The sequence below is a fragment of the Ambystoma mexicanum genome, chromosome 3q (assembly GCF_040938575.1).
Source record: "Ambystoma mexicanum isolate Mex_15411 chromosome 3q, UKY_AmexF1_1, whole genome shotgun sequence".
Taxonomy (NCBI): domain Eukaryota; kingdom Metazoa; phylum Chordata; class Amphibia; order Caudata; family Ambystomatidae; genus Ambystoma; species Ambystoma mexicanum.
The window spans coordinates 605,543,319-605,557,306 of NC_090926.1; the positions used below are offsets into that span (position 1 = coordinate 605,543,319).

The 13,988-nt window shown below is 41.8% G+C and overlaps 1 protein-coding gene across 3 annotated transcripts in view; it reads right to left on the reverse strand.

Annotated features, from left to right (window-relative positions):
* The window catches only part of GAS7 (growth arrest specific 7), a 1,527,668-nt gene that overhangs the window by 39,075 nt on the left and 1,474,605 nt on the right, over positions 1-13,988 (reverse strand). For all 3 annotated transcript variants that reach the window (XM_069654478.1, XM_069654479.1, XM_069654480.1), the window contains one exon: positions 2,655-2,734. In XM_069654478.1, the coding sequence (XP_069510579.1) occupies positions 2,655-2,734 (80 nt within the window). The remainder of the gene's footprint in view (positions 1-2,654; positions 2,735-13,988) is intronic.

Sequence of the window (13,988 nt, forward strand, 5' to 3'; positions counted from 1 at the left end):
TGGTATCAGTTTGTTAAACGCTAATTATATAGTGTCTCCTTAGTATTTATATTGGCCTAAGCCTATTCGCGATACATGGAAAACTGCGTTGCAGAGTTCCAATTTTTGGGTTAACTTTGCCGCCATTTTAAGATTCATCCACCATTTTGACTTCCGCTCGTGTGTTCTACATTCTAAAATGGTGGGCTATGTTTTCAATTTACAGCCAAGCCTTCCGACCTTTGAGTTCTGTTAATGTTTAGGTTGTCCGAGAGCCGAATGTTTAGACTGAGCAAAGAGACCTTGTGCTTCATATGAACTGTCATTTAAGTGTTGTCTGCGCTCACAAGCCTCATCCTTGTATAAACATTGGGACAATGAAGAACAAACCTCGAGCGTATGTTTTAGCTGCACTACATTGTGAAGAAACTTAGTATAAGGTTTACCGCGGGATCCGAGAACATATATCACTATTGTGTCTTCATGGAAATGCAAACCTATGTAATCCTTTGCATAATATTGTATAATCTGCATGTGAACTAGGCACAAACTCTAGACCACGAATTATTAAAGTGAAGAGAGGCTGGACAATATTGCACATATTGTATAAAAGCACAAATGTTTAGATGTTCATCTCTTTCTCACCTCCCCTTGTCGGCTGGTACACACTGCGAGGTGTTGGGAGCCAGATAGCTATCTGTTTTGCTTTGTAAACTGTTCAGTAATAAAAGATCTGTGAATCTTTTTATCCCGTGATTGGTGTATTTCCTTTGTGGTACTCAGCCTCAATATTTCCTTGTTCTTTCAAGATTACTGCTTACCACACAAAAAATTGTTGAAAATAGGTCCAGCTGTGGAAATAGTGGAACACCCTATCACTTTGCCCATCATTACAGTAGTTCACAAAACTTTTCAAAATGGTCGACTGTTTTGTTTGGCCCAATCGAACCTAACCATATGTACATATGCATATATATACATATATATATATATTACAGTTATTTTTTGTTATTCAAGTTTCGTTTTGCGCATGTCATTTGTATTTGAATGCGCGAGTAGTGCATGGTATTATCCAAGTTATGGTTACCTCATGAACAATCAATGATCATGTTTGGGGTTGCACATTACAACCATAACTAGCTGATATTCGATGAATCTTCAGAAAGCGTTCCAAAAAACATTTACTTGATTCTGGGTAATTTTCAGGAGCTGTGTGCTACGTTATCACGGGTACCAAAGTTATTAGAGGTGAGGGGTCATAAAACTGCAAATTGTCCACTGGACAAGGCTGTGGGGTTGGATGCTGGCTCTTAAGCTCCCCCTTGTAGCATATCAAGGCTTTAGCCAGCTTTTTTGGGCTGAAGTGTCTCCTCTAGATCTTCAGACAGAGTCACAGACCTGACTTCATTACAACCCACATGTATATTAGTGTAACTGACACACATTAAAGTGATGACATTTGGCAACGTGTTTTGCTCATAAGCACACCCATCAACTACATTTCCAGATGGGAACAAATTAATTAAACACTGTAGTGAACACATTTTACGAGCCAGGAGATGGCTTCAAAAGGAAGGAAAGTCCAGAGACACTGTGGAAAAAGTATGACTTTGGGTTTCTATACAGATGATTAAGTGGTTAACAAGAAAGAAAAGATTGATTAACTACAACCAATTCATAAAATATACAAAGGCTCGGGTCAAGGAGTATAGGCTGCAGAGGGCTATGGACATGTCTGTTTGATATTGATGCATGTCAGTGGGTAGCCATCAGTGAAGTGTTGTGCTTCCCTTAAGAGCAGTGGAGAAACGGGACTAAGGTCCTAGCCCCCTTCCACTTTCCTTCACCATCAACTTGTCTGCGTGTTTCAGGGCCCTTTGATCTCATGTTTGTGCCTGCCTACCCCCCGCCCCCCAACATGTAACGGTGAGGTCAAGCCGGCCCGCCACCTGCTGCATAGCTCCAGGTGCCCATAGATATCAAATTTGGAATGATAAATGCGTCTGCCATGCAGAAAATAAGGGGCCAACTCTGTAGACATTTTCTCAAAAGTAGTATTTAAACAGAAAGAAAAAGAAAACATATTGAAAGAAATTAATGGATATAACCCCCAACCATATCCGTAATACTGACCAACATTGGTACACTTTAACAAATGAAAGTGTACTATTGTGTTGTTATTCAGCACCTATCATTTTCCTAGTAACCATCTGGCTCCAGGGAAACCATGGCTATAATCGTTAAACAATAACCTGCTAACAGTCAATCTCAGGGTGCCATCCAATTTGGTGATGAACATGTACATTTCTTCAGGGGATTCCAATTCTTAATTAGTGGTCGTTTCATCTCTAAATATAGGAAGGTAATTCCTTTGTGTGACCGCCAAACCCTAGCCTTAACTAAACCTTTCACTCCCCAATAAATGAGAGTTCAATCATGAAGGAACAACCTCTCCTTGGAGCTATACATGTATGGTGTAGCAGATGTCGAAGTTCTGCTTGATGTTCTTCACAGTAACACAAACAAAGCTGAGAAAGAAAGTCCTTGCAATACTGACAAATCCCTTATTACAAAACATTGGCTACAAGGGAATGTAAAGTAGGCAAAATAGCCTAACACATATCATCAATCGTTCAAACTGTGGTTAAAATGGTGACATGAAGGAGGTGACATACCAGAGAGGTGGTGACCATTTCTTCAAACCACTTGGACTGCGCTTGATTATAGAGATCCACACAGCGCATAAGGTCGTCCCCTGCAAACACCAGTAAAGCAAGTATTTATTTTTTATGATTTTTCCAGAACAATGACTTCAAAGCGTGGGGATGGGAAAAAGAGACGGGGCACAAAGGTGCAGGTTGCAATGCATAATTAACTACAATACCAAAACAAATTCATAATTAACAAGCAATCCAACAGAATATGGACAGAACAAAGGTTTATGAGAATTACAAGTGCCATGAATCCTGACCCAACAACTCAACAACCTTCTGGCTTGTACACCTCCAAGCATGGTGTAGGACATGAACAGTCCATTAGTTTGAAATGTTTGAGAGTGGTGCTAGCCTAGATTTATGGGCCAGCAAAGGTTGATCGGATTTAAATGCCAGAGGCCTTTTTGGAAAATAACACTGTACTAAGTCTATTAAATCTTTTGTGGTTATGTTCTGATCTGATTGTCACTGCTAACTTATAATAGCTTATAAATTCCACCAAAGAATGTATCCTGCAACCATGTTGACTCCTTTTGAACATAGGTCTGTTATTACATTGAGGGGGGAAGATATGTCAATCATAGAGGCCTGTGGTTGGACAGCCTCCCCTTCAGCTTGCATTTACCTGTATTTCTAGGTCCATACATGCTAGATATTTAGAATATCCCAAGCACCATAGGGATCCAGCATAATGCCTTCACGACCCGTGTCATTGTACCCAATGGATTTATTGCAAAGATCATCCTTGAAGCTTTCTTTATTTGTAGCTGGTGAACCATTTCTTTAATGAGGCAGGTGTGGGTTGAATTGTAATAGACAAACCTATCTAACAGCAAAGCTTCAGTAAACTATCTTCTCTACCTCATATCAAAGATTCATTTTTTTTAATCAGTTAATTGTTGGATTGTTGGTATGCAGTGTTAATTTGCGAGGTTCAAGAATGGTAGTTCTGAAATAGGACTCAAGGTTATTGAAATTAGAGCATGGCTATGGGTGCTCCCCTTTCTGCGGGCCATTTGAAGTGATGTGTGTTTAGTGCAGTCAGGCTGAAGCAGATCACCCTTTTCTCTTTGTTGTTCAATCAAGGATTCATTCCCTGCCATAAATGTCTAAAATAATCTGTGAATCATGTTTTTTTTAATGTAGGATTGTAGACTTTAAAGAGGTATGCCACAAGCATAAAAAAGGTATTAAGTAGCCACGAGGAAGAAGATTAAACTGTGTGGTTACCTTTTCATTAATTTGGGTAGTCGCATGGTAACCCTATTCAACAAAAAAGATTAATTTTGATCAAAGTCATCATGGAGGTTCCAGGTCCAGGCAGAAGACTCCCCCCTGGCTAGAGGCATTGCATGAAATCCATAAAGGACCAACCTGTGATAGAGTACACTGACAGTGCATTTAAATGACACCATTTCATATGTAGAAGATTCCCTTCCAGAAACAGGTGTGCACCCCACAAAGCATAGGGAGAACACGGATTCAGAATCGGTCCATACTAGAATTCTTTACAGAACATGTAATTATAAAATAATAAGCACATTGGTTAAATATTTAAATCACAATCTAATTTACATACTAATGATAAATTGGATTTGTTTTACATGTGTGCCTTGCCATTACCACAAACATTTTTATTTTAGTGACCATCATTTCACCCGTTTACCCACAGTCAATGAGTTTAAGCTTGCTCAACTGTACTCACAGTCAAGTAAAAGCAGAGTTGGTCCCCAAAAAATCTGCATTAGTCTAGGCCATGTTCCGTACTTTTATGTTTCATATTGCAATATTGGTAAGGCGCCTAATGTTTAGGCATGTGTCCATAAGGCAGTGTCACATTTCTGCTGACATACAATATACTTTTCTGTTAAACAGATTCAATAACTGTTTCTTAGCATATGTAGAATGAATGTTCAAACCCTCTGCATTGTCCACAAGGCATTCTGGGCCCTGGGGCCTCAATACCTTTAACTCTCTCTTCCTAAATATCTTCCTTCTCGAGCTCTTTGCTCATCCACCTCCAACAGTCGCATCTCCAAGCAACGATTTGGTAGTAGATCTCTCTCTTCAGCTGGGGTCGCCCTCTGGAACGGCCTCCCTTCCTCACTGAAACTTGAGAACCATCTCCAGTTCCGGATGCACCTCAAAACCTTTCTCTTTGCTTCTGCTTTTTCTCCTCCTCTCCCCTGCTGAACCATTGGCTGAAACTCCACTAGTTACCTAGCCACCCTCTGATCTCGGGCCCAGGTACCCTCCACCGCCAGTCGCCCACCTGCACTGCCTTCCTGGCAACCCCCACACTCTGGACTGTCGCTGTATGCCTACAGTCCCTCTACCAGCACTTGACACGGATGTCTGCAGTTACCCTTGCACTTGCCACCAGCTGGCAGTACTTACTATGTTATTAGTGTATTATCCCATTTGCTGCACTCTCCCCTCCCCCTCTCCCTTGCACTTTCCCCCTTGCCCTTCACTTGCACGATCTGAATGACACCTGGCCTAGTAGAATCACTGTTTGTCTTCCCTCTGTTCCCCCTCCCTTGCCTCGTCGCACCTTGAAACACTTGTGTATAGGCACGTTATAAATGCCATATCATATCATATGTTTACTGAAATGATGCATAAATAATTTAAAACGTTTTGAGTGAAACCAGTTTACACGCTAAGTCTCTGAAGAGGGTTCTGGGCCTGCAAATGAAATTTTTTGCGAGCATACTGAAAATAGATTGTCCTGGAATCTTTAATTGTGCAGGGCATATTTCTCTCTCACAGTAACACATCCAAGCGTTACTTCCCAATCCAGCAGGCCGGATGGGGTGGTATAGGCCCGGGGCCAGAGTTAAGGGCCCTGGCATAGCAAGGGCATTTAATGAGGGTAGTAATGCTATTAACATCCCGGGTTGCAGATCCAGTAACCCGGGGGGCTAAGGGCAAAGTATTTTGTTTAAATTAGCGGGAGACTGTGCAGCATCCCATTCTTTCAAACAAAATACTCCCTAAATAAGGCAGCCACGGATCTGGAAGACGGCGCTCCGTACAGAACCTGTCTTTCATATCCATGGCAGCCACAAAGGACACCAGGAGGAAGCAGCGCAGCGTGCGGCCGCTGCGCTATGCAGGTAAGTGGGAGAGGTTTATAATAATGAAAGGAAGGGAAAGAGGCCTGGGGGACGGCAGGCAGGGGAAGCAGCCATTAGGTGGCTCAGAATGCAAGTTTGCATCAGTGGATACACCCTGCGCTCCAAGCAACCAGATTGGTTGCACACCCGTTCGCTGGTGCTAATATCATTCATTCCCTGCGTTGTCACAGGAACAAATTATATCAAGGTTTCCAAGAATGGTGCACAACATATTAAACAGATGTGCAGGGATTGATGAACTTCTTGAACTGTGAAACCATACTTCCAATCAGAATCCTGAATAGTTTTCTACTTCTTTCTTTACCAGGGAACATATTATCCAAGCAACTTTGTGCAGAAATAGAAGAATTATGCCTCAAGTAGACACCTAATGCCAATTAAGGTTAATTTGTTGATATCTTTTGCATTTGAATTTTATAATGTCCCCCTCCCTCCCTTCTCTTTCTATTGCACTTTCACGTTCTGACCTTTTAAGAACATTTTTTTTGTTTAATACTCTTTCTTATTCACCTTGCCCCGCCACACTGTGAAACACATTTTTGCTGTATAGTGCACATTACAAATAACCAATGAATAAAATAAATGCATCAATGTGTTTTTGCTCTCCAAAATAAAAAAAAATTCTGCTTTTAGTAATTGCAAAATATCTGCCATCGATGGTGAAGAGGTTGTATGCAGGGGCCAGTTTGGCAAGCTGGGAGGGGGTGCCAACAGGATTTTTTCGTTCTTCAGGCATAGGGAGTGGGCGGCCATCCAGGTTTAGACTTTTTCATTAGTCGTGTTAATTTTGAGGCTGTCCTGGGCGTGGTCATCACAGATTGGGAACAGAATTTTATTGTCTGCGTAGTTGGGGTAAGCAATGCCAAGGGAGTCCAGATGGTCAAAAAAAGGGGTTTAGTGTAGATGTTATAGATGGTAGGAGAGATGCAGGAGCCTCGTGGGACACCAAAGAAGGTAGGTGTCAGTGGTGTGAAAGCTTTGCCTGCAAAGAGTCTAGAGGTTCGGTCTGCAAGGAAGGAGGAGATCCAATTGACAGCTGTGATAGAAAATTGAGCTGAGGAGGTAAGGTGATGGCAGAGAGTCTGGTGGTTGACAAAATCAAAGGCGGCTGGGAGGTCAAGATATTATTTATATATTTAAATTATTCATCAACAAATATGAAGTGCACGACGAAACAATAGCAGGTTAGATGCCCGTTTGACAGAAACAATGTACTGTTGTGGTGTAAATGTGCAATGGCATATTGGAATATTGCCATTGGAATATTGTTCCCGTGCAAGCATATAATATAGAAGAAAAAAGTTTCATGCAATTTGATTCTGTAATGATATGTTCACACAGCACATATCCGGATATTAAATTTGAGTCAATATGAAAATGGTTGATACAATATATATATATTGACATGAATCAACCATCATAATATCTGGAGACTGCATTAAGTGATCATTATTTAGGGATGGCATAAAAAAAGAAAATGAATTCCATAGGGCTGCAACCTAATACCAAGAAAACATCTATGCCATTCATCTTGTCCAAAATCTGGGTGACTGGAGAAACATTGCAGAGGCTGAACTGAAGTCTGTGCTGCTGGGGAAGCCTTGTGCATTGTCTAGCTGTGCTCCATGTGGGGTGTATTCAAATGCCTCAAACAGAAGCCCCATTCACATGAACGGCAGGATGTTAAACACAAACAAAAATAGTGTGGCCTTTGTTTGTTTTTTTTCCCAGTAAAATTGAAGAGCCATATGGAAAAGGGGTGTACCTGTCATTACCAAAGATAAAGCAGCATTTTAATTTACAAAAGGAAAAATCCAAGATCAAAGATCCCTTTTTCATGAAAAACAGGATTTTTAAACAGTGACACAAAAAACGTCTGGCACAGGTGTGTGCGAATAAAAGTGGTTTAAATGTGAAAATGTGTCACTGCTAACAGAAAAATGTCAGGGAAAAGACATTATGTGCGGGTTGACAAACATCGATGTATATTAGGTTTCACCTACAAAACTCCAGTGACATTTCAAAAGCCACTTTGTGTTCATGAAAACATTTCGGCGAAAGACAAACCCTTTTTGGCTGTGGGAAACTCCACAAGGAAATCTCCCACTCCAAGTCTGGATGTCACTTCTCCCAATTAATGTCTAACTGCAATTAAGTGCCCTGCTAAAGGTATCGAAATTCAGTGTTCTCTAGGCTTGCTGGCTCTGAAGGCATTGACCCTTGGCCTTTGGCTGGAGCATGACTAATATGTGTGAAAACGGGGGCAGCAACTTCAAAGAGCAAGCTTCCAACACAAAGAGACTGATAGAAAAAAACTCTGGGTGCAGGCTGACCCAGTGAAAACCAAAATGACCGGAAGGCAGGAGAAGGGCCATTTGTCCCACATGAAGATTCACAGTTAATTGAAAAGGATTATCATCATTTAGGCATTTTTCTCAGCAACCATAAGGCGGATTGATTTAATCTATGTACCATTTTTATAGATAATGTCCAGGCAATTTTTGGAGATATACAATTCAACCACCTGTGACTCATGGAACCGATATGGCTATCTAAGTTATGTTTCTGACAGATCTGAACATGTTCCAAATGTGAGAGTTGGTGCGTGGGCGGAAAATAACATTAGGGATATGGGTAATAACTTACATATTCATAAATGTTATGCTTTTTATGGAAATGGCAGAAACATGCCACATGGCCGTGCTACACGGTACGGACTTGGTGGTTGGCTTATCTAATTCTCCATAATTAGCTGAATCAGAAAATATGTTTATTATGGCAGTTTCTAGTAAAATTATTAAGTTGTGATACATAACTTGTTTTTGCCAAAAAGTTGAAAGGAGAACAAATGGCGATTAGGAATGGGAATTGTCATATGTTGTGCCAGGCCCCTAAACAAATCATGACTTGGAGGCTGGGTTTTGGAGGAGAGAGAAAGGTAACTGTTCAATCCTAGCTGCATGAATTATTGCAGAGGACTTCCCCAAGATTGTAAATTGGTGGTGTCATTGCTGCTATATTAAGGGACACAGACAGAGGGAGAGACACAGAAAATGAAAGACAGAGAGACAAAGGGCTGAGGAAACCATCTGACACCTGTATGGCAGCACTAGAGGAGATTGGTGAGAGTGCATCTGGATGGAGCTGTCTATTTCTAGGAAGTCCTCAGAGCTGACTGGGTCTTATGGTGGCGAGCGAAAGGCCATCTTTGTGAGTGGAGTGACCAGACCCCTTCCCTATTCTTCCAGAGGGTTCTGCGATGCAGCTGGCTTACGTGATCTGTAAACAGAGGCTTCTTATACAAGTAGAACTGAGCCCTGGGAAACCAAAAGATGGTGTAGTCTGTTTGCCTTGAATTCTTTCCCTTTATAGGGGGCAGAGGGGGTGGAGAGGACTGTGTAAATCCTTTGCCTATTTAACTAAAAATATTGATTTAATTCCCTATTTGGCAGAACACTACGGGGTGAATTTTGTTAAAATTCAAAATGAACAAAGCTCACTTCCCAGTGTGTGCTGGAAAGTAAAACCTATAATTTAATTGTGTAATGCTTTTTCACCTGCTGTCTCTGACTTCTTTAAGGAAAAGGAGTGTCTTTATTCTTGAATCAGTCCAACCTTTCTATCCAGCTTCCCTAACACAGGACTTTCAGTGGAGGGGGGTCTGAAATCCAAAATTCACCAATCATTGCAATTTTTCTGTCTGACTTCCCAAAATAGACCAAAGCAAGGGGTGCCTGAAAAACAAACCGCTGAATCACCTGTGTTTGTTTTAAACCAAATCTGTTGGCAACATCAGAATTGCCATACGTATTTGTACCAATCTTGAAATCCTACTGCTAGCCTTTTAAGCCCACAGGAAAATCAACACTACATGATAATTGCTTGCAGTGTAATTATTTCTTGAAGAGAAATTTGCAGAAAGGGAATAATTGTGATTGTGTTCTTTTCAACTCACTTATGAGTTATGCTGGGAAAAGTTGATTGTGTTGTGCCATGGATGAAGAGCTGTTTGACATTTTTGTGCTAATTTCTATTACTTTTATTTAAATAAATACCAATATATTTCTCGGTCTGATTCTTGGCTCATTGTTAGCTCAGGGGAGAGGTATCCAACGGGCATATGTGTCTTAGATAGAGCTAAAGAAAAGAATCTGTTAAACAGTTTGTTGCGTAACCCCTTGAGCGGGGAGGGAAGGAACTCCCTGAGTTGAGGGTGGCTTCTCAATAAACCGTTACATGCATTGGCAGTGAGGACAAGGTGGGGGGAAAGGTGTTCTTTGTATGGAGACTGCTCTTGAATGCTCACCACTGTGTACCATCATCTTTGCAAGTGGTGAATTTAAATAGGTAACCTGGAGATAGATGATCGCGCAATAGCTCTGATCACTTGAACCCTACCGAGGTCAGCTATATACGGAAAGGCACCTTCTTATGGCATTCTAGTCAAAGACTACAACATTTACCACAGTTGAAATATCTGGTATCAAAAATAGGTCTGTATTTAGTAACAGACTACTAGTTTTATAACAAATTATAAGGGTTCATTAGAAGATCATTAAGGATGGGGCCCCACCCTTAGGGATGAATGAGATCTCTGTTCAGTTACCAACTTTTCATTTTTACAAGATTTTTTGGCACCCCCCAGCTTTATTTATTTTATTCGTTTTTTATAACGCACCTAATACCTTAACTGAGTTTGGTTTCTAAGCGCGGATCCCGGTTTCAAACCTCTGTTGCTTTACGTGGTCTTGCTTCCAAGACCAGCACGTTTCCCCTGTGTGATCCTCCTTTCCAGCATGATCACACAATCCCTGAATTAAACGGAATTGAACCATTTATACACTATGGGCCTCATTACACGGATGGCGGTAAGGGATTACCGGCACCAGTAAGGGCACTGGTGCCGGTAATCCCTTACCGCCCTACTACAAAAATCCCTTTGCTGGTCCCTACCTTAACGGCTGGTTTTACCGTAATTGCCGCCTTCCCCATTCCCATTGAGCCCTATGGGGGCTCAGATGGGAATGGGGAAGGGCCAATGTTGAATGGGGAATTACAGCCCCGCCAACCTTGGAATGGGGCAGTAATTCCGCCATTCACCATGGCGGGATTGGTAAATTACCGGCGGCAACCATGGCGGTAATAACGCCATGGTTAACGCCTTCCGTGTAATGAGGCCCTATATCTCCTAAATCCTAATTAAGACTACATCGTAATAATGTTTGTACTATGGGAAAGAGGGATGTTTTGGCGCACTCTCTGTTTGCTTTCTAATCCGGATATTGGACAACGCATTCCCATGGACAATTCTGAGATAAGCAACAACTCGCACAATGCCAGCCCATGCGTCGGCCAAACTGCCTGCATCTCGGTGGCTGCCAGGCTTGATAGAATCCCATCGCGACAACTATCCTAGTGTTTACAAGCAGAAGCCAGGCATCTGTCATTGCTCAAAAGTAGTTTCATTCATTTAATTATTTCATGTAATTTCCCCCAAAAACATGTACCCACAAAATCGTGTACAATTTTCCTGCGAGACCAAGCAAGAACGCTGAAAAACTGACTTCAGTGATTCAAATTCATAGCTAGATACGATGCCCATTCGCCTACTTCGGCTATGGTTTATAGGGAAGGTCGATGAGGAAGGCACAGAAGCAAGATATTTTGGCTGGGAACATTTGTTGTTTGTTTTACTCCGTCTATTTTTTTTTTTTTTAGTTTCGGTTGTTGTGAAAAATGGGCAAAGTCTATACTATAATTAGAGGACTCAGGACTGCAAGATATTGCAATGAATGTGCCATCTGTTTTAAAAGGGCTAGAACAGTAGTGAACACATTCACAGGATTATGTTTTATCTAAATTCATTCTTGAGCATGTTTGTGTTTCCGTTAATGTTTACCCGATGGTGAAATTCGAACATCAGTCACCTTTACAGAAACGCCTGTAGGCGGGGTTAGTTATGTGAAGTCGTGAACACCTGCAGACTCATTACAGATTGGGCGGATATTTCGGCAAGCATCTGCCAGATTACCACTATCGCTGGGGCTATTCCTGAAATGGCAAACCAATCATGAATGTACCACTGCCTCACTGGTAATTGTAAAATAAATTCTGGAATTTCCCCAGCAATGTTATCTGTTCATTTCCACCCTAAAACTGATTGACAGTGTACAGTAATGGTTCATACAAATTATAAGAAAACGATCTATTATGTTACCTTTATGCATTACACGGGAAGAAAGTGTCAGGACAAGTGGAGGCAGGTATGCACAGGACTGTACCCTCTGGGATATATGCCCTTTAATTGCGGCCATAAGTAGTGGAGACTGACTTGGCGGGTGGTGCGCATAGCGTTCTGCGCATTACACCCTCAGGGGTCCTTCTCCGTCTGAGACGTATATGCATGGAAGTGAAACAGTGCTCGCTGCTCCTCAACAGTCTTGTCTTTGGCGTTTTTTGGAGTCGCTTTGTCTCTAGCACTTTGCTTCACGTTTCCAGACCCTGGCCCTTCCAGGTTTTTCCATGGACTTCCCTCTTCCCGTCTCTGTCCCCACATTTAAGTCGGTGACTCCCGGCTGTATTATACCCAATTACCCATTATCAGGACTTGGACCTCTCCCACAGAACTTCGCCTGGCTCCTTTCCTGTACGGGCATTGTTGTTGCTTCGGTTGCTAGGACACCTGCACCCCCCAGTTTGGTACTGCTGAACGGGTCATGAACTGAACTTTGTGGGAACACTTTGGTTTGCGTCATTGGGATTGCAGATTATCCTCCATTCGACTGAAAACACCCCTACAACTCTCACTACCACAAAGTCATCTCTTGCAGCATCATTATTCGTCACAACTACTTGATGCTTAGCTATCACCAGGTGCCAATGTGAAGGAGAAAGGGTGGTGGGAGGAGGTATTTTAGGTGGAACTTGTTCGCGTGCTAATCTTTTGATTTTTGTTTCAGCTACCTGTAGAAGTGTCTGGTTTCTAGCCCCCCCCCTTCCTTTCTTGCTCCTTTGTTGGGCTGAACTGTTCTATTTGGGGTTTCAGATCTAAAAGGTGAAGTGTGGTCTGTGAGGACCGGCAACAAGGCACAGGACCCGCTCCATGACCGAATGTACATCTGAGAAGTCCACTTTTTCACCAAGTTCAAATTTTCCAGTCTAAACGGGATCCCTCTATTTAAGGAGAGGCTTGCGCTTACACCCTGTATAGGGAAACATTGAGAACATTAATTTATCCTCTTTACAATTTTGACCTCTAGGGTGGAGGGAAAAATGTCAGAACCTTTTGTGATACAGCTGCATTTTTAGCTTCAATGGTATTCCTTTGGAATACCGCAAGAGGTAAATAACTATCACTTCTAAATTCTAATTGAGCACATTCACATTTAAATACACGTTCAAACCAATGAAGTATTTTATTTCAAATGCAAACGTTTGTGCGTTAGGATGTTGACAGTCTTAGAGTGTACTCTGATACAGATGTTGATGGACACTAGCACAACTTTTCTCTAGTGATCCATTTTGATTACCCCAAAAGAGTTTCTAAAATTCCAAGGTGGTGGAAAAATACAAAATATTCTACTTTCAATTCCTCATCTTTTATTTTTTATTTTTTGTTATTGTGCTACAGTTTATAATAACTTTTCCCAAAACATTTTTCACAGTTTACAATGCAAATCCAGTTTACATTAAAACCATCATGTTTCCAAAAGAGACTAGTGTGCTATGTCCCAAGCATCAGGTCCAAAAGAGCAGGACAAGCTAGTTTACCAGACGCTTTTTGCCATTAGCAAGACCGGAGGACCGACACTAGGATAGAATATTTAAAATAAGGTGCATCTTCCTCCAAAGTAGAATGAAGCAGAAGATACACACTTCATGCTCACCGCTCATGAATAGGGCCCATGTGTCTTCCGCGGTGAGTCCCCCTTCTAGGCCCGCTGCCAGAGATGCCTGGCGCCTCATGGTCTGCAGTGATTCACATTCCACCAGCAGATTTTTTTGAGGATTCGAGCATGCCATCTCCACATAATCGTCACTTCCTTTCATCATTTGCTGTCTTCATCCAGGCCCCCTCCATTTCCTGTGTCCGGACTGTATTAAACGTTAGTCTTTAGTAGTCCCAGACTAAGGAGTTGCCAAGGAAGGATTTAAC